Source organism: Ixodes scapularis, unplaced genomic scaffold (genome assembly GCF_016920785.2).
Source record: "Ixodes scapularis isolate PalLabHiFi unplaced genomic scaffold, ASM1692078v2 PGA_scaffold2__306_contigs__length_199485367, whole genome shotgun sequence".
Classification (NCBI taxonomy): domain Eukaryota; kingdom Metazoa; phylum Arthropoda; class Arachnida; order Ixodida; family Ixodidae; genus Ixodes; species Ixodes scapularis.
In genome coordinates this window covers 117,280,701-117,302,831 of record NW_024609857.1, presented here as the reverse complement: position 1 = coordinate 117,302,831, position 22,131 = coordinate 117,280,701, and the positions used below count along the sequence as shown (strand labels likewise).

At 49.2% G+C, this 22,131-nt stretch overlaps 1 protein-coding gene across 2 annotated transcripts in view; it reads left to right on the top strand.

Annotated features, from left to right (window-relative positions):
- The window catches only part of LOC115326776 (juvenile hormone acid O-methyltransferase-like), a 43,816-nt gene extending 21,965 nt beyond the window's left edge, over positions 1–21,851 (top strand). The window contains exons 2-4 of one of the 2 annotated variants that reach the window (XM_029987716.4): positions 3,612–4,115; positions 14,110–14,266; positions 21,296–21,851. In XM_029987716.4, the coding sequence (XP_029843576.2) occupies positions 3,663–4,115; positions 14,110–14,266; positions 21,296–21,510 (825 nt within the window). In that variant the 5' untranslated portion in view covers positions 3,612–3,662 and the 3' untranslated portion in view covers positions 21,511–21,851. Of the gene's footprint in view, positions 1–3,538; positions 4,116–14,109; positions 14,267–21,295 lie in introns of both variants that reach the window. The other variant, XM_029987715.4, reaches the window with a different exon arrangement.
- Positions 21,852–22,131: the final 280 nt, after the last annotated feature.

The following is a 22,131-nucleotide window of genomic DNA, read 5'->3' as shown; positions in this document are numbered from 1 at the left end:
CCGTGGGAGCGAAGAAGTTCATAACCAGATAATCTGATGTTAGGTCCTACTCTTGATTCCGAAATTTCTACTACAGGAAATTTGTGTTTCAAGAGGAATTGCCGAAAATTTGACAGCCTATTTTGAAAACCTTTTGCGTTCCATTGAAGGACATTGGCCTCACTTCGTAATTTATCTAGTGACACCACAGCATCACGAATGGAAGGGCAGCATCAATCAACGCAATAAGCGCTTTGGCTATAGGCGAATCCCAGGAGCGAAGAAGATTGCGGATGACATTGACAACTGTCTGAATCTTGGCCTCAGACTTTGCTGTCGTGTAGACTTCTTTTCGGGCCGTTTGGTTTCTCCTTCTGACTTATCAGTGGATTTTGAAACTTGTGTGAGAAGAGTTGGAAATTCATCTTCACTGTTCCACTTGAGTGTGGGATTACTCGTGTTTTTCTTCGCGTATATCTGCGGGTGTCTTTGGTTGGACTGCTCGGCTGATGAGGAGTTTTCGCTCGTTGGGAGTTCTTGAGCTGCGGATGGTTTGTTTTTCTTTGACGCAGTCGTTTTAGGGGTCTCTTCTGTCAGTTGTTCTTTCGATGCGAGCAGCGCCGGTTTCGCTGACGCATGGCCAACTTTAGCTTGGCTCCTGCTCTTGTATATCCTTTGTTCTCTTTGGTATGCCGGACAAAGATTAGATATCGAGTCATGAGCTTTGCCGCCGTTCGTGCGGAGGGGGTTGTCTGCATTACAGCCGGTGCGTGCGTTCATGTGGTCCCCCGCAATGTGTGCAATGTGACTCTTTCGTGCACGCGGTTCGAATGTGTCCAAACCCATTGCATTTCTAGCATTGGCGAGGTTTCTTTACAAACGGTTCTATCCTGTATCTTGTATATCCAATCGTGATGTATTCCGGCAAAATATCTGTGTTGAGGACAACCTTCTTGGGAATGTGCCTAGCTGACGAACGGAGATAACAGGCGCCGTAGCTCGTATTGCCACCTGAAGTTCCGTGTCGTTTATGTCTGACGGTACTCCGTATACAACTCCGATGGCCGATTCACGGGTAAAAGGCTCGTAGGCCTGGGCAGGGATGCCTCCAATGGCGGTCAGTGCAAGCAACGCTTTTGTCGCAACTCTGTTTCTCGTGTCTATAGCAAGTAGATTCAGCCTTCAGTTTGGCCTGACAAGGATGACTCCATCTGGGGCGGTCATCTCTAGTTTCTCGGTGATTTTCAGCGGATTGATTCTGGCGATTATTTTGGATGGATCTTTTGGCTTCAGTACCACTACGAGGTGGGGATGCTTTTGTTTCGTGTTTTGACGGCCTTATTACTTGTCTCGGAGCTGCTAGAAGCTTTGCGTTTTTTTGCGACTCTGGACCAGATTATATGGGTCGGAATCGTTACCAGGATCATCGGAGATGCTTTCGCAGTAGGAGATTGTGCTGGAAGCACTTGACGTACCCATAGGCAATTCTTCCATTTCGACTGAAGGTATATATGTCCTGGCCGGAGGAAGGCCTCGGCCATGGGAGATGAGCAATCGACTCAATTCGAAGAAAATGTTTTGTTTGGCTGGCCAGGGACGTGAGAACTTTGATGAAAAAAGAAAAATATTGAGACGAGCTCAAGATCAGCAACAATAGGTTCGCCTTCTTCTTCTTCGATCCCGACGGAGGGGCGACTGCCCCAAGCAGCCATGCGAAACTTCTATTGTAAGCGCGTGGGTATCTAAAAGATTCCGAGCTCGAACAAACAAAATTCTCAAGTCATCTGGAACATTCCAGTTGTGAAAACAAAAGAAATATAAAAAGGACAAGCACTGCCGGGGGTCAAACAGGGAGTCGAGCACTGCTGCCTCAGCTATTCGCATGCGGCAATATTTTGCAAGTTTCGGAGAAGAGTCCAAGTGCAGCAGTGAGTAATTAGAAAAAAGCGAGCAGTCAGACATAAGTGGAAGAAATATGTTTTCGCGTCGGCTGCGTCAATGATCAATTACTTTGAAACAAAAAAACACGACAAGCTTGCTGTTTGCGCTTCCTTCATTTCAAAAATGCTCCCAAGAGGTTATTTTTGTCAAAATTAAAAATCCCCCCCCCCCCCCCCCCCAAAAAAAAAATGTATGCCTGAGCTGAGACAAAAACACCCCATTATATTTGGAGGTTATGTCTCATCTCGCCGTATCTTATAATAAGTATTATTTCATAATAATTATTAAATCCCCATACCATAGAATAATAAAAAGTTTGCCCGGTATTCAAGAAGCATATTCCTGGTGTTCTGCATATCTGTTATTGTTTATTGTTTCTTGTTCTACTTTCCAACCACAGTGACCGCTGTTGGACAAATATTATTATAAAAAAAGAAATAAAAAAAAACGTTTCATTTTACGACTGAACCTATAGAAATTGCTCCATGCATAAAAAAAAAAGGTGAAATCCGCGCGCAGATTTGGAGCGCTCCAAAAGCGCACTTTGTGCAGCGCGAAATCTTTCTATGGCAGATCCGACTGATGTTGGTCATCTTCCACTCGTAGATTTGTGGCAGCGCCTGCCCAGCAGAGCGTCACCTACCCCGCCGAATTTAATTCATGCAATTTGACGTTGCTTGGCAGGAGTTGACAATAGCGCGCTACGTCATTTCCTTTCACACGGCGGTGCGCATGCGCGGCGAGGCTCACGAGCTCGCCTGTTCGCCGGACCGTCGAGTCGGATCTGATCGAATGCGTCGGTTGTTTACGCGGGATTGTGACGGCTGGAACTCTCCCACTTCGCGTTGATCAAGGCTGTAGAAGCAGGACATGAGCGTGGCAAATCGTAAGCGCTGAGATTTGTGACCCTAAGAAAAAGAACGAGGAAAAGAACGACAGAAAATCCGAAGGAAGCAGACAAAGCGTTAAGCGTGTTCCTTTTGCCCCAACTAATTGTCTAGCTTGACAAAAAACCCGAGTCTGCGATTAAAAACGACACACACAAAAAGGTATTTTACCCGCAGTCACGGGATTGTGTCCCGCTTGATATACACCAGCTCGTTTGCACCCTTGCATCCAGTTCGTTGATGGTTTACCTTTTTAAGAGAACCTGCCGCCGGCGCTTTTTGGTTTGCTACATCTCTGTTTCTCTTAAAGTCTTTCCAGTCTGAGTTCCACCGATGGCGATCGCTGGGCGTGCCCCGCCGTTCCGAGGCAGACGAAAGGTATACGAAAGGGACGCGGACGTTCCTCGCTATTTATTACATGAGCTCAGCGGTACGGATAATCCACCCGGCTTGTGTCGCGTGTTGCGCGACACAGGCCGGGGTTAATACACAGTGACCGTATAATAACTGGTCGTTAGAAAGCTCAGTCGGCTTGTCAAGTTAGAGTATAGTGGCCATTTGGAACGGCAGATCGTCTCCGTCGGGTCGCTCCACAAATGCGAGTTCATCTTCCCCTCGTCGGTTTGGAGCGGACGATGGTGCAAGAGAATGCATCATGAGACCCTAAATTTCATGGATTTCTACACAAGACAAAAACAAAAAAAACAATTGTTCTGTTTGTTTTTCTACAGTTGGTGACACTTTTGCAGCAACATGGGCAAGCCTTTTTCGGTTGATGACACAGTCGAGAAACACCCACTTCAGGTGCAGATTGTTCCGGAGATCTACATCAAATCCAACCAAAGCCAGAGGGCTATGGGCATCCAAACTCTCAACGCGCTGCATGAGTCGTTTGGCATTAAGCCGAATGCCAGCCAGCAGTTCCTCGACGTGGGCTGCGGGACGGGCGACTTCACGCGCCAAGAACTGCTGCCGCGCTGCCAGCCCTGCCGAAGGATTGTGGCCACCGACATCTCCCGAGCCATGGTGGAGTACGCCGAGGAGAACTTCGCCCATCCGCAGATCGCGTACGAAGTACACGACATCGAAGGCGACATCTCAGGACTCGTCAGGAAGTACGGCAAGTTTGATCGCGTCTACTCCTTCTTCGTCCTGCACTGGGCGGAAGACCTCACCGCGGCTCTCCGAAATGTAGCAGCCTTGATGACCGCCCAAGGGGAGTGCATGCTGGTGTTCGCGGCTCAGCTCGCGATGTACAGGGTATGGAAGAGGATCGTGGAGATGGATCGATGGAAGCCGTACAAAGGAGTGAGTTTGCTTGCTCATCCAGGCATTGTATTGCGACCTTTCGGGTTACATTAATGGTGAAACTTTGCTACAATGTATGTAAACGCCACTTTTAGTGTGTTTTGGTATGAGCAAGTCAAAACCTTTTATGATGAAAATAATCCCTGGAGAAGGGGAACAAGAGGGACAAAGGACAAACACAAATCTCCAAACACAGCTAGGTGACTGGTGAGCGACCGAAAAAATCCGCCTGGTCCGGGTATCGAACCCGGGACCTCTCCATTACAAGTGGAGCGCTCTACCAACTGAGCTAACCAGGGGTTAGACGTCAGTAGAGCAAACGGGTTTTATCAGCCGCCCCCAGTCTAACACCAACAAGGGTGAAGCTTGCATTTTAATGTTATAATTAGAATGCAATTAAATGCAAAGGGGCAAGCGAGCTGGACAATAATGATGAAAATAATCCCTGGAGAAGGGGAACAAGAGGGACAAAGGACAAACACAAATCTCCAAACACAGCTAGGTGACTGGTGAGCGACCGAAAAAATCCGCCTGGTCCGGGTATCGAACCCGGGACCTCTCCATTACAAGTGGAGCGCTCTACCAACTGAGCTAACCAGGGGTTAGACGTCAGTAGAGCAAACGGGTTTTGTCCTTTGTCCCTCTTGTTCCCCTTCTCCAGGGATTATTTTCATCATTATTGTCCAGCTCGCTTGCCCCTTTGCATTTAATTGCATTCTAATTATAACATTAAATTGCAAGCTTCACCCTTGTTGGTGTTAGACTGGGGGCGGCTGAAAAAACCCGTTTGCTCTACTGACGTCTAACCCCCGGGTAGCTAAACTCGTGGAGCAAGACATTCTTCGCTTTTTGACGTAGCGGGGGGAGTGACCGAAAGAACGCCGCAAAGTTTCCTCCTTCCTGCGCGCGCTCAACTTCGCAACTTTTGACGAAAAATCCCCCGCGATCCCTAGGCGGTGCACGAGAGCACGAGACAGCGCGGGGAGGCGAGCGTTCACGCCGCTCGCTGTACGTCGTCTTTGGGCTCTCTAGCGCCGACAATCCCGTCATGCCTCGCGCAGGCGAGAAGCGGGAGCAGACGACGAGAGTTCGTCTGCTACGATGAGGCATTCGCACAGCGGAACTGAAAGAAAAAGTTGGTTTTCTGCTCGAAATCGCGTCCCGCGGGCCAGAAACTCAAACGCGAGCTTGAATTGTAAGCCTCTGATATTTCACGAAGAAAGGAATCGACGGCCCGTCTTTTATTTGCGAAATTTGAGTCGTTTTGTAGCCGTACAGACGCTGAAACCTACCAGTGTGTAATGAAAGGCCCAGGACAACCACAGGGGCCGCGAGATCTAGCATCATTTGTGCATGGGTGAAAAGTGCAACATTTTTCGACAAAGCTCCCACAGCAAAAACCTGCGACGGATTCACTCAGCGTCCGGGAAGGCTAAACACGGAGACGTTGCCCGAGACTCAAGCAAAGTCATATTTGAACGGCAGCTATCTCGCCCCGTCATATTTTGTTTTGAGAAAGCTCTCGTTCTCAATGCCAGGGAAATAAAAAGTCTTACGAAACGTATTGCTAGCTGTTCCAAAGAACTAGATTTAAGCCGTATCCTTTCAGTTATTCATTCATAATATTATGCTTAAAACGAAGCAAGCTCTTGCGCGTACAGTGCCATCAATTTCCTCAAGCGTATGCTGTTTTGTAGTCAACTGGTTTCGGAAACTTACGCCGTCTGTAGATATCTCTGACTGCCGAGTTGCTTAAGTGGAAGTCCTCGCAAATGTAAGTCCCACGTTGCAGCAACCAACGTTTAAACGATGGCAGCGACTGCACTCTCGCATTCCCACCCATCACGTCGAACAAAAAGGCGGTAGTTTCGGTTTGAGGTCGGTACTTTTCTACAACATCTATGGCGACAGCATCAGTCTGCAGTGGGTGCATTCGGCAAGTACGTTCGGGGCCTGTTCTCCGTGCAGCACTCGGCGGGTGTAATGCATTAGAACTCTCACAGTGCAAATCTGTATCGCGAATTGGGAGCCCGTCACTGGCCTCACCGGCGGCCATTGCTTGACGACAGGCAATATGCCGCGTCCTGTCTAGTTCTCCCTTCGTTTTCGTCCTTGTTGCTTTGGCCTTTTACATCATGAGGCAATACACGCAAGTTTAAGGAAGAAACATGCAACAATTGGAAGCTTGTACGCGGAGCTCGAGGGCGAGCATTTTATGACGTGCTGCGATGATTATGTCGGGTTCTTGGAGATCAAATAGACATTCGTCAAGCGTTTGAACATCGATTAAAAAAAAATTGGCCGGAGCACGATTGACTTTACCGACGTCGCTTGCTTCGGTTGCTAAATAAATGGCACGTCGAGCGACTGAACGGCACGCTCCGAGTTTCAGTTTGTCACGGAAGCCCTCACAGGAGTTCAAAGAAAAAGCTTTCACCATGAAGCACTATGTACAAGCGGTCAAAACGATGCGAAAATCCCCAGTAAAGGCATTCTAACTTATCGTTTGCTGAGCTTTGATGACTCCGAAATCACGGATGACTCCACTATAACTCTCGGTAGCCCTTGTCTCATTAGACACATAACAGTTAACGCCCAACAAAGTAGCCCTGGACCCTCAACCACACAACATTTAGTTAAACAAGATTGTTAATCTAACGCGTTTAATATTCTTGCCCACAATATTAACTGTTATTTGCGGAAACATGATAGAAGTTTCATGGTAGAGAACAATTTACTAACGTAATAAAATTGAGTTGTGTCAAGCGATGACTGCCGGTGGTGCCGCTCGACCCCAGCAATACAGGCCTCTATTCACGATCTAGCCTCCTAAGAAATCAGTGGTGCCAGTGCTATCAGACATATATCGTTTATTTGCATCGGTACTCCCATACCTGCCGGATGTAGGGACGAGGCGCAAAACCGTACATCCGGTCAATATTGAAGCCGGTTTTCGGACGATATTGCCTCGACACTCGCGAAGAAGCGGGATGAGGACGATTCGTCACATGCGCACTCGTCACAGGACGATTGGTCACAGGACGATTTGTCACGTAGGAACAATCGTCACAGGATGACTCGTCATGCGGGCAACTGGTCACATCGATCGGGCAGGCGACGATAGTAAATCGCAAATTTCAACAACTGCACACATTCCCTGATGAGGACTTTCACGACTTCCCACTGTCACATAAACCAATGGTTAGGAAACTAATCTTACAATGCTCCTCTTCCGCTTTTACTTTCATTATATTACGAGTCTTTAGCAGGTTGATCTCAGTTGCTGGCTTGAAGGAGCAATAATCCGACTGGCAGCTAAATCAGTTTTTACTTTTGCCTTGCATACACCTATTCGACAAAATCAATAAGTATCGGAATTCTTTCTGCTGAATGTGTACGAGTGAATGTGTACAGCCTCTCTCTGTTGCGATCCCCTCCATTATTTTGAATATAGTCCGAGTTCAAAAATAGTCACTCTTATATGGCCTCCGCATTCACCGTTCGGGACGGACCCAGAAGCTAAAACGTCTGTTACAAATTCTTTGACCTTGAGAAGCGAAAGACATGCTAAGATGTGACCCACTTTGTAAGGCCGAACCAACATTCAATGTTCAGGACCGAAACAGAAGCTAAAACCTTTGTTACAAATTCTTCGCCTTTGAGAAGCCAAACACATATTAAGATATGAGGTGAGCCACTTTGTCCGACCGAACCAAATTAAACAATACATTTTTGGGGGGACTAACTATTATGGGACCGGTTGGCCATGTGACGAGTCGTCCTATGACGAATGTTCCCGTGTGACGAATCGTCTTGTGACCAATCGTCCTGTGACGAGTGTGCATGTGACGAATGGACCGTATCCCCCAAGAAGCAACGTGCTGTTTCGGCGACTCGTTTGTGTAATTTATTTGTTCAGTCATATTAATGGGTCCCGGGCCACTGTGTACACCCCAAAAAAGAAATGTACTGTGGTAATTACACCTTGAGGAGAAGCAGGCACGTAGCCAGATTTTCGGTTAAAGCGGGGGGGGGGGGGGGGGGGGGGGGGGGGGTGGCGCCGATGACAAAGTGCTTTATGAGGGGGAGGAAGGAGAGGAGGCCCCAGCAAAATGGAAAATTTCGGAGGGGGGGGGGGGGGGGGCGGAAAGGCCAGGCCTTATGCCCCCCCACCCCCTCTCCTTGGCTGCGTGCCTGACGAGAAGGGGTATTGTAGTTTTACATCTTCATAAAAAGGTGTAGGCATCATCATACGTTTTAAGAAACGTGTTTAAAAAATCACACATTTTTAAAGGTGTGAAGTTTACATTTTTTTTATAAGGTCCATCGCTACACTTATTACGGTGTTAGTTATGGCACACCCCACTTACATGTTTAAAGGTAAGAAAATGCTTAATGCGGATATACCTCTAACGGAAGACAATCTCTTTAATGTGATTACATCGCGTGCCGATGAAACGATCTGTCGATGACACGTCGTTCGATGAACTGATTTGACCGCCAATGAGTGACGACTGCCAGTAGAATTTCGGGGAAATAATTCTGCCGGCTGCCGGGAGACTCGACCCTACCTAAGAATTACCCCGGTTCTTGTTTGTTTTCCAACATTCTGAATTGTATACCAGCTTATTACTACCTCTTCGGATATTACATAAAAAAATAAAATAAAAAAAAGCGATGGCAGCCGCAAAAACTCTGACAGCCCGGTTCACAGTCATGTGGGAGACTGAGAGGTGCTCGTCAGTCGCCACCATGCCTTGAAAGCTCCCGGTTCCGAAGAACCGGAGCGCGCAGAGAACTTGTTGTTCCACGGTCCGAGGCGGCGAACGAAGCTCGTCGCAGAGTAAACGCACAACGGCTTTGGATAGCCGGTACTGTCGCCGAAAGTCGTCGTCGGGGAGTTGAAAGGCGTCCCCAGTGGTATCAGTAGCGACGCCGACGGTGGCGGAAGATGAGCTCGGCCGCAGCGTACGGCACCGCCATGTTGACAAAGTTTAACTTCGCCTCGATCCGAAGCGAAGATCTCGAGCTCAAACCGCGGCTCTCGCAAAGTTCGGAAACGTCACTTTGACGTCAGCGACAACTTCGACAAACGAGGTTTCTTGTTAACACAAACTTCGGAGGGATTTTGAGCGTCAGCAGGTCGCCTAGGGACAATCTGCAAAGCATTGATTTTAGCTTGGCGTAGGGATGTAGGGAGAAATGGGCCCTACGTCATCGGCGAAGCCGTTCAATCAGCGGGCTCCTCGCGCCCCTCACGCGCCGCACGCGCGCCTCGATGAACTTTGCTTCGAATGATTGACACCTCGCTCAGCGCGATGTCAGCGGCGCGAGAGTCCAATTAGCGCGTTCCGCAACTTTCGGACACAAAGTTGTGCTTGACGAGTTTAGCGACCCTGGTTAGCTCAGTTGGTAGAGCGCTCCACTTGTAATGGAGAGGTCCCGGGTTCGATACCCGGACCAGGCGGATTTTTTCGGTCGCTTACCAGTCACCTAGCTGTGTTTGGAGATTTGTGTTTGTCCTTTGTCCCTCTTGTTCCCCTTCTCCGGGGATTATTTTCATCATTATTGTCCAGCTCGCTTGCCCCTTTGCATTTAATTGCATTCTAATTAAAACCTTTTAAACGGCTTCTTTCAGTGGTTCGAAGCCAGCACCCCGTTCGTTTCGATCTGGATAGGCATTGCACCGGTATGCTCTCGTATGATCCCAAATGCATGAGACACGTTAACGACCCTTATTGAGAAGCCCATTGCACTTCATGCGTTGTCGGTGAAAATTAGGAAAATAAGAAATTATTATGAGTGCTCTACGGCGCATCTATCACTTCAAATTCCTCATCCACAGCGTATACAAGTTAGCCATTTTGATGTCCGACTAACTTCATGCTGTTTAAACATTAAGGCATCGCATTGTTTTTACCACTGGCTCAAGTTAGGCTCCACAAAAGAAGCTCTTAAAAGGGACCGATTTGTTACAGCACTAAATCAGCTAACCGTAACTTGTATTTGCAACGGATTTTTGCAGATGTTGCGTCGTGCGGACAGATTAGAAACAGCGACGCCGCTTTATTCTGCACACTAGAATTCAAAACCAGCCATATTGTGGATAATTGAAAAGGCTCTACCAGCGTAAAACTGAAAATAAAAGCTTAACCAGCGAACTTGTACCAGAAACAAAAGAAAGAACGAGTGTCACGAAAGCAGCGGTGAGCGTCGGATGTCGACATGACAGCTGGCTAACGGGAGAGTGCAAGAGTGAGTCGGCAAGGCCACTTTGGCTTCTTATCTACTAGACTCGGTATCTCAAACATTCCGCTCCCGGAACTCCACAGTCAGGGCCATCGGCGCGCAGGCGCAGTAGCGGCTTCTTCGTTGCGGAGGGCTTAGCGGAGGTGGAAACGCGGTCTACGAAAACTCCCTAGTCATAGGCGAAGTCCACGGCAACATGGTGGCGCACGGCGACGGCGTCGAGGTGGCTGGATAGGGAGTTTTCGTAGACCGTTTTTCCACCTCCGGCACACTCCCGGGAACGAAAACGCCATTACTGCTCATGCGCGGCGCTATCCTTGCCTGCAGATTCCCGAATCTCGTAGCGGGTTGCGGAGAACGTTGAAAAGGAGTGGCATCGATGGTATATCGTTTCTACGGCAAATGCGCCCTGCAGCGCGCACGATTGGCTTTCACTTTCCCCGACATCCCCTACCACGCTTACTACTACTTCGTCCCGCAATGCTCTCCGCAACGCGCTACGAGATCTGGCTTTCTTCAGTCAAGGCTAGCGGCGCGCAGGCGCAGTAGCGGTCTCTTCGTTGCGGATAGCTTAGCGGAGAGGAAAGCGGCTTACAAAAACTCCCTGATGGAACAATCCCGCTATTTTCGCGACTTCTATCCAGCTTGAACCATCGCGGTCTCGGAAAATCCCGCTAGTCCTGTGTCTCTAGACTAACTGCATAGACTACTGCAAGCAAGCCGTCTGGTCGCTGCCATACCTCTGCTCGTGCGGACAAGACCGTGCAATTGCAAGCTTGCCGAAGCTATTTTCACTCGCGTGCTTCACGTGCATGCACGCATGGGGCATCAGGAGGGGTGCCATGCTTGCAGTTGTCTATAAAAACAATACAAAATTGTTTGTGCGTATATTTATACAACCTTGAAGTTAGTATGCCTTCATTGAGCGACTTTTCTCTCAGCTGTAGATGAGCAATTTAGCCAGTGCAGTACAAGCGCTAGCCTGGGGTCTTTAGCGTGCGCCCCGCAGTAGTGATACACGACCGCACGCCGGTACCATGTCCATCCAGATCGAAACAGGCAGCGGTAGGAATAGAACCCAGGATCCTGGGTTCCTGCAGCGCGAGCTTTGGCTCCTCGTGCGCCGAGATGTGCCTCTAAGCTCGTCAAACACAAAGTTGGGACCGAAGCTGACGGAGCCCACCGATCGGCCTATCACGGCGATGACTTCGCGCTTTTTTTCGCCGATGTCCAATTGGCGCGCTCCGCGAACTTTCGGCTCATACTTTGTGTTTGACGAGTTTCGGGCCCCTGGTGTGCTCTAGACACCTCGGCCACCGATTCCCCTTCCGCTTGCAGAGCCAGAGTATCTAATTCCTTTTTTTATCGCCGCCAACTCCGTATTGGCGGAGAAGCGGTCACGTGCGCCGAGCTGGATCCAAAATTCACGCGGGAAAGCGACCTGGCAGGCGCCGAGTTTCGGACGGAGCGTGTTGAGTCGCTTCTCGTTTGCGAAATATGAATCCTTCACTAGAATCGAACAAACTGGAAGGTTCCTCGACCATTCAACAATATGTGTAGTCACTGGGTACAGTACAATCGCACTGTTTTACCACGCGGGCGATATTTTAAAACATGTTCCTAAACCCTGGGAGCAGACGACACGGAAAACGATCGCATTGCTCGCATCTGCGGAGCTCAGGGAGTGATACCCGACCGGGATATCCGGGCACCCCAAACCAGGCAACAACGCGCAGCTACCGCTTGCAAAGGAACGACGTTTTCGTCGACTTCTACGTTCTATCAGAGGCATAGAGAGGAACAGTAGACGAATGACAAGACGACGGCGAACGTGCGGCGTGTCGCCGTACTTGATATTTTCTGCTCCGCACGCCGCAGCACGACGCTTCGCAGCCACGCCATCCGCGCCTCCGAAGCTCCTGCAGAAGCGACGGTCGCTTCCCGCATGCGGCCCTGGATCCAACATGGCCGCCCTGGGAGCACCATTGCGATACACTCCCCTACCCCCTACCCTTTAAAAGCGGAATATTAAACGTTTTAACTACTACTATTACGCAAGTAAAGTATACACACTTAAGCGAGGAACGCGTGAGCGACAAAAACGGGCGCCACGCGACCGTTTCCATGGCAACTTGCGCGAACGCTGTAACGTGGGGGTTTGGCATTGGTCCATGTATGTCACAGCGCCATGGGTTGTTGCTGTGGGGATCTCCGCGCGGCGCCCGTTTTTATCGTCCTTGTGTTCCCTAAAACCGGATGCGCGTCCCTTAGGTTGACGGGCGCTGGTGAGCACGTGATCCTCCCTTTTTTTTCTCGACTTCTGACTGGCCTAGCGCAATGTGACGCTTTGGAAGGTTGAGCGAGATTGTACTGTCTTGCGTCGCGCTGCGCGACCGCGCACTGCGTACCGCAAGCAGCCGCTTCCTGCCGCAATTACGCCGTTCTGCACTCCAACGGGATTAGGATATGAAAATGACACAGTTAAATTATTTCAAATGGAATGCTTATAGGTTACTTATAGGCACCGAGTTTCGCGATATTTTGAGCTATAGTAATTACAATAATCAATTTATGAATGCTGATCATTTTCGTCTGACGACCAGGCAACAATGCTCAAGTTAGTCGCACCACGGTGCCCATAAATGAGGGGAGCATCATAGTACGTTGAACGCTCTCTCAATCTAGGTGCCCCGATGGTCCCCCAAGCTCGCCTCGCCACGGCATAATCGCACCCTCAGGCCACTCGTCCCCTTGCCCTTCGATCCTCCGCCCTCCATTCACGTGCGGGATCGTCGCTGGCGACGGCGAGTTCGTCCAGGACTATCTCCTCGTCGTCGTCGCTGAAGCTGGTCGCGAGGCGGTCGCAGTCAAATGGCCATCTTCCAACGTGTTTTGATTCCGACGAAGCGAGTGATGCAGTAAACGTCAGTCACGTCACCATCTCGAAACCGTGTGCTCGAAACGCGGAATTTAAACGAGGAAGCTGAAGCTCGAGACTCCGAGAGAGCCAAGTCTGTGAGTGCGTGCAAGGGGGCGCCGCGCTTTGGGCGGATGACGCTACCGACCCAACAACCACGGCGGCCTTTTCGCATGGGGCGAATCCGAGGGTCCCGCATATAAATCGATTTATTTACGAAACTATAGCGTTATTCGAAAAACGAATTTCGTGGGATTATAGGAACATGCAATAGAGAGTTTTAGTAGATCGTTCCCATGACTCCGATAACGATACCCGATACTCCGCCACCGCCTCCCTTGCGCATGCATAGTATCGTTATCGGGGCTATCGGAGGTATCGGAACGATCTACTAAAACTCTCTACTGAGTTCTAGCGGTATAGTTATCCCTATTTTATTTTTTTGCGCTTCCGAACACCTTTGACTGCGAACGTCGTACCGCAAGCGAGTGCCCCCTGCCGCAAGGACGCCGTTTCGCGATCAAACGGAGTCAATGCGGAGCGCAAGTTCGTCTGCTTCTTTTGCGGGGTTTGTGGTGACGTCAGAAAGACGCCGAGCTCTGATTCGCTTTGACTGAAGGATAGTGGGCAGACCTCAAACCAAAGTGCCTTGAGGTCTACCCTCTATCCTTCAATTGCAGCCAAACAGAGCGCGGCGTTCTGACGTCACCACAAGCCCTGCAAAAGAAGCAGACGAACTTGCATGCTCTCCGTATTGCAAATGTAGGTACACGCCATGTACACCAAACTGAATTGCTTAGATAAACCTTTTTCTTCGTTTTCTCGTAGGTTATTGAACGCTTCATACCCCCGAGTCAGGATATCGAAGGCAGGTCTGGCCTATACTCGTACATGCTGGCCGTTCTTCAGAAAGCCAACCTCAAGCCGCGAACCTTCCAGCTGCTAACCCGGGACGAAAGCGGCATGGATGTGGACAAGTTCATCCGTAAGTGTTTGCGATGATCGTGGAATGGAATATCGTGTGCACGCCCATGGTGAGAGCGGACAAGAAAAAGAGGGAAAGAGCAAAAGATTGTTGCGTGGCACACGTTCCAGGTCAGGGCGGCACGTACCGCCCACCCCTCCGGGATGGATTCCGCGAGGGGAACAGAGTGGTCAGCGAGTGCTCAAAGCGCGTTGGGCTCGTGCGTGATCGGGGCTTGAGCTATACGCCGTTTCACTTTGAGTCACCCCGTAGCCGCGGTCGGACTTAACGATCCGATAGAACCAATCAAGCAGCGCAGAAAGTGCATCGACAAGGCCGCCTTTGTGCCTTTACACACACCGGATGAAGCAATCACGCGTTGTTGTTTTTTTGTTTTTTTTTTCTTTTCCGTGCGGGAATGGTTTAACCGGCGAGAGCAACCCCATAAAAACAACGAGCGCCGTGACAATGCCCTTTTGGCGCTGTTCGATCTGCTCCATTCGATCGCAAGGTCGTACTTACAGTAAAACAGAGTCATTCCTCTCACGAAAGAATGTGGGAAAACGCTGGGTGAGTTACAGGACCAGTAAGTGTGAGGGATGGTAAGATGTTCTCCGCAACTGGCAGCATGTGAGGCGGAGATCCAGGATCTTCTATTCATTTCACTCTTACGTTCAAAGTGCCCCGGTGTTATCAGCTTTGGGAGACTCACCCGTAACTTATTTGTAGCCTTTTCCTCCTGGATGGCGCTGATTTTTGTCCCGGAACAATCGAGTTGTTCGCAGCTGCGCATGCAGGTCGGGCGCTCCGGGTGGGCTCGGGCCACGGGCTGCATGCCTCCGATCTAGGCAAGCTACACTTTTTTTTCTTTTTTTTATTCGGCGTCCGCTGCTACCGGCAGGGACCAGCGACCGACGTGGGGTACGAGCTAGTCTAAGAACTGGCTCTTATTTCCGACTGGCTCCGAAGTTGGAACCAGGTTCGGACCATTAGAACGTAATTTCTGAACATTTTATTTGATGATGACATTGTGCGCTCAGATTTTCGACGTTTGCAACTACGTCAATTGCATGCAGAAGGAGTCGCTCACGCAACTGACGCCTTGACATCATGTATCGGCTTCGGTGGCGTTCATCGTTTGTTTGCATAGAGAATCCAGGATTTGTAAAAGAGTGCTCGACGCCTATCGGGCAACGCCGGAAACTTGGACAATTTGGGTGCGAGGCTGGAAAGTGGTTGGAACACAACTAGGCTTGGCAGTCGATGCATGGTTTGGCTTGATACATGTGGGGTGTATATCGTGCATGCAGTCTGTTCCAAGCGTTGCCACGAGATCTAGATTGAATAGCGTGGAAAATTCTCCAGGAGCGTACAAAATCGACGCACCCGTGACAAAATGCGCCCTGCATGCAGATCTGGTAATGCTTGTTCGGCTGCCATGGTAAGCCGTCCCTGTTCCTTTTCCTCACGGCAGCTATCCAAGCCTCTCTTGGCAGGATACAGCCTGCAGCCAACGAAAATCTAAAAAAAACTTGGCGTTCTCTTTACCATAAAAGTAATTCACGCAGCCATACGCAAGACAGTGCGCCGGCATGGCGACAAACAAAACGACTCGCGAGCTCTCTTCGTCCTCGCTTCCGCGCCTCTGTCGCCACTTAGGAATAGCCGGCACGCTTATTTGTTTTCGAACCAAAATTGGGGGCGCTAGCAGTACGCCCTGCTCGCGCATGCGCAGCAGCTTTTTTTGCGAATCGTTGAATGCAAACATGGCGCCCCGACCGGTGCCCTATGCGCGCAAGTACGTGCAGCTTGCGCGTGAACATCGATCTGGCAAGCTTGCAAATGCACGGGCTTGTCCGCACGAAGAGAGATATGGCGGCGGGCAGTGTCCTTCGTGCCGGCAAATACACGGCGGCATGTTATAATGTGCCCCGAAACTGAAAGAGAACACGAGACGAGAGCGGGCGGGGACGTCGTAACGCCGAGCTTCAGTTGGAATTCGCAACTTTCCAGCGATGGTGGTATCCCGCGGTGTGAGAATCGCGCTTCCTATCTCCTCGGGTATCTTCAGAATGAAAGCTGCTCGCTTACACCTTCCTAACGTGGAAGCACGACGTAAGGCTCATGTCGCTCATATTTCACAAAATTAGAATTACTTTCGCATCGCAAACCCAACCTCGTGCTGCTGTTCTACGACGATTATCCAGATGACAGCCACTTTTGATGGGAAATAGTGCGCCCCTTATAGATCGTGAAAAGTGCGACATACTCTAAGCTAGCTGCCCTTGTCTCCATTGCACTCGTCGAACGCCTTAAAACGCGTTCGACGAATGCGGGAAACAAAGGCAGCTAGCCCCCCACGAATCATTCGAATCAAAGCTCGGCGTTCTGACGTCTCACTGCGATCTCGGCTCCCCCCCTCTCTCAGTTTCTCGGCGCATAGAGTTTTGCAGTGGGAACTTCGCTGTTAAACTTTTCTCCCCGGAGTTCAGCGCTTAGATGCGAGCCTGCAATGAGGCGTCAGGTGATGCATGAGTCGCCGTCGTATATGTCGAAAAGGACTTATGGCCGTGGTACCATTATCAGCGCTTGTACATGCGGCGCGTGCTTTGCGCGCTTAATCTTGGCACGCTGAACTGTGCGGCCTTCACAACCCAGTATCTTATAAACAAAACGCTTCTGACCGATGCGATAATCAATGTTCGTGCATATTTAGAGGCCGGCACACGAACAACCGTGTGCCGGCCTCTAAAGATAGCACGCTGGGCTGTGATTTTGTAAAGCCAGAAACGGTGTATAAGTAGTATCGGCGACGTGCGCGACCCAAAGCGTCGCTGTGATCGACCATTCACGATCGTCCAAACGCTCACAGTGTCGCCTTGAGTGGGATCATTTCTGCTCTCATCGACGAAGATAGGAACAATCTCAGACTGTCAATCCTGACGGTGTTGATTGAGGAGCATGATTGCTAGGCTTCAGCCGCGTTTTTTATACGCACCATCGAGCCTACTAAATATCTTGATCGTGACGTCAGGGTCAGGAACCGTAAGAGGGCACCACCGAAACATCTCGTCGCCAATAAGCATCTGTCAGCATCTGCTAACCGGCACTAATACAACGTAAAAAAAGACACCACTTTCAGTGTTTTATTAAAAGACTAACATTTGTTCGTGCGCCACACGAGCGACCGTGCTAGAGCGCAGGGCATTTCTGGAAAAGTGAAGAGCGCGCGTGTACAGCTTTCAGGCGGTGCTCAAGCTACGCGAGTGCGCAGGCACTGGCAGCTTTGGCTTCATAGGCTGCGTTTACATGGATGCCACCGTAGCGAACCGAATGGAGATTCGACACTTTTGACTGGCAGCAGATGGGTAGAAAAGGAAGAAGTAAAAAGACAGGCTGCGTGTGAGGATCTCGGCAATGCTTCGAGCCCCACCCCTGCCCGTTTCGATCTGGATGAGCATCGTACCGGCGTGCGGTCGTGTATCACTACTGCGTGATGCACGTTAAAGACCCCAGGCTAGCGGCTGTACCGCACTGGCTAAATTTCTCATCTACAGCTGGGAGACTCGTCGCCCCTGTGAGGCAGACCAAGTTCCAGGCTGTATAAACACACACACAACCCAATTTTTTTTTCCCCGGCAATGTTAAGTAAAGGGCTTGTGCCACGAGGTGTCATTCGTGCAGGCTCGAGGAAACAACAGAAACAACAGACCGATCTCACCAAGCGTTCGGCGCATGCGTGACGCCGCCATAACTTTAGTTCACAGGAAGCAACGTTGGCAGGAGGCAAACGGGCGTGCACGAGAGGGCTCGTGCTGTCTCGTGCTCCACTCGCGCAAAGCTCCAGCGGGGTTGTCGGACGTGCAGAAAGACTAGGTTCCCTCGATGCATTGCGGCAGCGGTGGCGTAGTCGAACTGGATGGTGACATCGGTCTACTGGCTTGATGCATTTGGTGCAGAGCCGTATATGTAGAAAGTTTGGCCATTCGTTGAGAAGTAGAGGAGACAAATGAGGAGGCGCCATTGGCCGAAAGCGGGCTGGGCGTGTTCCAGGGCGTTTTCACAAATTCGAATGTGACCAACCAGAATCCGGAAATATTACCCTGGCGGTGGTCACGAAAAACAAACCTGATAACTGCATCGGAGTAACTCTCGGTGACTGACAATATGGTGCACGTGATGTTTCAATCGCGCTCATCCAAAATGATGGTGGAAGAGTGCGACTAGCGGAACGATCGACCTAATGCTTATGCCAAGCGCCGAGGGCCGGGAATTTGACGTCCAAGCAGTCACACTCTGTCCCAGCGAAACAGAGTTGAGCGGCGCATTCGTTTCTTACATCTTTCTGTATGATCATGATCAAAACTTTACGTGCACTCTATTTTTAACCACGAAGAGTTACTACACTTCACTCTTACCCGCTTATTAAAACCATATACTAACATAAACCTTTGATCAGACTTGTTTCTGGCTACCACCACTCGGGAATTCTTTTCGGCATCTGGTTGGTCAAGAGAGAATGCCAAGCCATCTTTCCGAGTCTTGCGCACGCCATGGCTCTGCCCGCGACTCCCATTGACCAAACTCTCTATATACACGGCTCTGATTTAGTGCTGGCGCGCAACCTCGTTGAACCTACTGGAAATAAATCTAGCGAAAACTCCCCTGTCTAATGTATTTACACAAATGTGCAAATACCAATACATTAAGTCTTCCCGTAAGCGTCTTAAAATTAATATACAAAACGTCTCTATAGTACGTACTACCACGCGTTTGTACAACCATTATATCTTCAAACAGTTAACTCCCAAAAGAATCAATACGCTAGTGCATTCCTGAAAATCTGGTTTGTATAGCGAAATTTGCCCATTGAGTGAACAACGGGTGAATTCCCCTTAAGAATGGCGGCTGCCGATATGCCTCCATATGACTTCATTGTGGTTTGATATCATTTTGTGACCGTCGAAACAGCTCAAAAGAATGCGCCTTGCGTTGTTCGATTGACTTCTCGAAGATGAAATCGCGCGTATGTGTACTGGTATGGATACCTTTCAAAAGCTAAACTTACGGGACCTCTCCCTCTATTCGAAACACGATTATATTGTAAAACGGTGAAGCTTAAAAAACAAATCTTTATGTGTTTTTATGTTTATATATTATAGCGTAGTTTAATTTTATAAGTGTGGTCCATAGCTAGATTAGAACAGACTGTGAGTTGGCCCCGCGCCGTCTGCGCGCGTATCGTCGTTTTCCTCACCAGCGCGATTATGAGCGCTTTTTGGACGCGGTAAACAAAGCCTTCTCTACCAGCCTCTATACTCCCAAAGCCTGGCAGTTCGGCGGCGGAGCCTTAGAGTACCCGGTCACAGATTTGGAGCGCGAGGATATGGTAGCACAGAGCATTTCTCGGAGAGCGGTATTCAGCGCACAGCTTTTGCAGCGACAAGGACCCAAAAAACGGTTTTCAAACCCTACAAGGAAAGGAGCGGTAGCCCGAGGAACGCGAGAAGCACGAGCGGACATTCCATCCCCCGGGACAAGTGTGTTTCGGCGTCTCGCCGCAGCGGGGCGCCCGTTACAAGACTCTTGTCTGCCGCCCTACCTTTTCACTTTCGGCGGCCGCGTCTCGTGGCGATCTGCCAAGCTCTGTCAGTATGGAGGAGGCTATGGGTAAACACACCAGTCTGAGACGCGTTTCAGGCATTACACTTGAACTCTTAACCTCCACCCTCATTGAAAATCGCAAGAATATTCAAGCGATGGCGTCAACTCCAACATCAATTCTCCAAAAGCTAGCACTTGCAACTATTTAAGGCACGCACCTAAGCACCGTCCATATTTTCACAGACGTATCAACCTCGCCACTTTGTTCAACAACGGCTGTGGTAATATCTACTTAGGGCTATTCTCGTAGCGCGAAACTTAGGCAGAAAACATTGTACACTACCTCCGAATCAAGGTCCATACGAGAGGCGCTAGATTACATAAAAAATAAACAGGCCGAATCACGGTTCGTTTTTACCGATTCCAAGTCCTTACTTGAGGCCATAAAGCATTTTTTTACAACGAGGAATGCACGAACTTTTGGTGAGTGATATTTATATGCTCTTTCATTGCGCCAGAGAACAAGGACAACACATATATTTCCAATGGATACCAAGTAATTCCTGTATTGCTTGGAACAAAGCTGCTGATATTACAGTGAAATTGGTGCACACTTCTTCCCAGTGCCTTTCATATACCATTAAATAGAGGAGATGCCAATGCCGCGGTATATGAAGTTGCTAAGAATATAACAAGACAACTTTGAACCTCTGGCATAACGGACTACCCTAGATCGCGTTCTTTGCACCCGACTCTGATGAACCGACCACCATCGGGAACGTCACGGCTCACCGGGTCAGTGCTTCCTCGCTTTAGGCTTGGTGTTGCGTTTACGAAAGAATTTTAGTATGGAATAGGCAGAAACGCATTTCCAAACTACGTGAAATGCAACACCATAGCAACCGTAAGCCTCGTCCTTCTTGAGTGTTCTATATTTAAGACTGAAAAGTGCCTCCCGAAAGACACACGGCGACATCTGACAACCGGCCATTTAGTCTGGAAACAATCCTTGGATCATGGTCATCAAGAAACAATGCTACCAAAGCTTCAATGGCTCTGCTAGTTTTTTTCAGAAGTACTGAACTGACTTCACGGCTTTTAACACCATAGCGCCCATGGTGACCAAAATTGGAATTCGAACTCCTGCATCATGATGCTGGACCCTTCGTCACCAACCTCCTCTATTTTAATTTTTGTCATCTCTTTCTTTCTCTTCTTTAAATCCCTGTTCCCCTACCTCCGCTAGAACAACTGAACCAGGCAAACCTCTCCGTCTTCCCACCGTCTCTCTTTCACTCACTCACTCACTGGCTCACTCACTAACGTGCCAGCGACTACAGATATTTTGCTTTACTTGCATGCTGTCGCTCTCTTTTGCTAAGTAAAAGAAAATGACTCCAGCCATTTTTTGTTTCTTTTTTTTTTTTTTTTTTTTTTTTGTTTCAGAAGTGGAGCTCTCCATAGATCCCATTCTGCCATTGCTGCCCGAAGGATCAAGGAGAGAATTCGAGGCCGACGTGGCAGACATTGTCCGCAGGTTTTGGACTGAGAAACCAGCGGGGGATCCACAGTATTTACTACACGTGTTCGTGGTTCACGCAAGCAAAGTCTTTAAAAAGAAGGTACAACGAAGTTTGTGTTCGACTTGCTGCGTTCAATAGGGCTTAACATAATAAAGCATAATGGTAACTTTTTTTATCCTACTGCTCAGCAACCACTAGATGGATTGACTTGGGGAAGGTTTTGTTTAAAATAGAATAAAAACAGATTTGCAACGCAACGTGGGCCTGAGAAAGCCAAGCTATTGTTATAAGCGGGCGATTTCATTTCAAATCTTTCAGGAGAAAGGGGTCACTTCTCAAAAGCTTTTGAAGAAAATATATGTGACGGGCAAATTCTTCACCAGGACGAAACTGAAAAACTTTTTTGTGTCATATTTTTTGTTCTTGAGTTTATTTACTTTTAAAGGGATGCTGAACCGAAATCTGGATTGCCTAAAACACGCGGCAAAAGCGTGCAACGGGGTGCTACAAACACCAAAACATCACTCATACAGCAATATCTCGAACAGATGACCGTATTTAAAAAAAAAAAAAAAGAGGCACATTTGGCAGGAATGTTGACGTCATGCTTCTCCGAGAAGGAGAGGGGACGGCATCGCGTTTTCTCCGCCTCACGGCCTCGAGGGAGCGAAACGAAGTGAGGAGGAAACTAGGTATCTTGACGTCACGCGCCTCGTCGGCCTGGTTCAATCTCGACTTCTTTTTCCAAAAATACGGCCG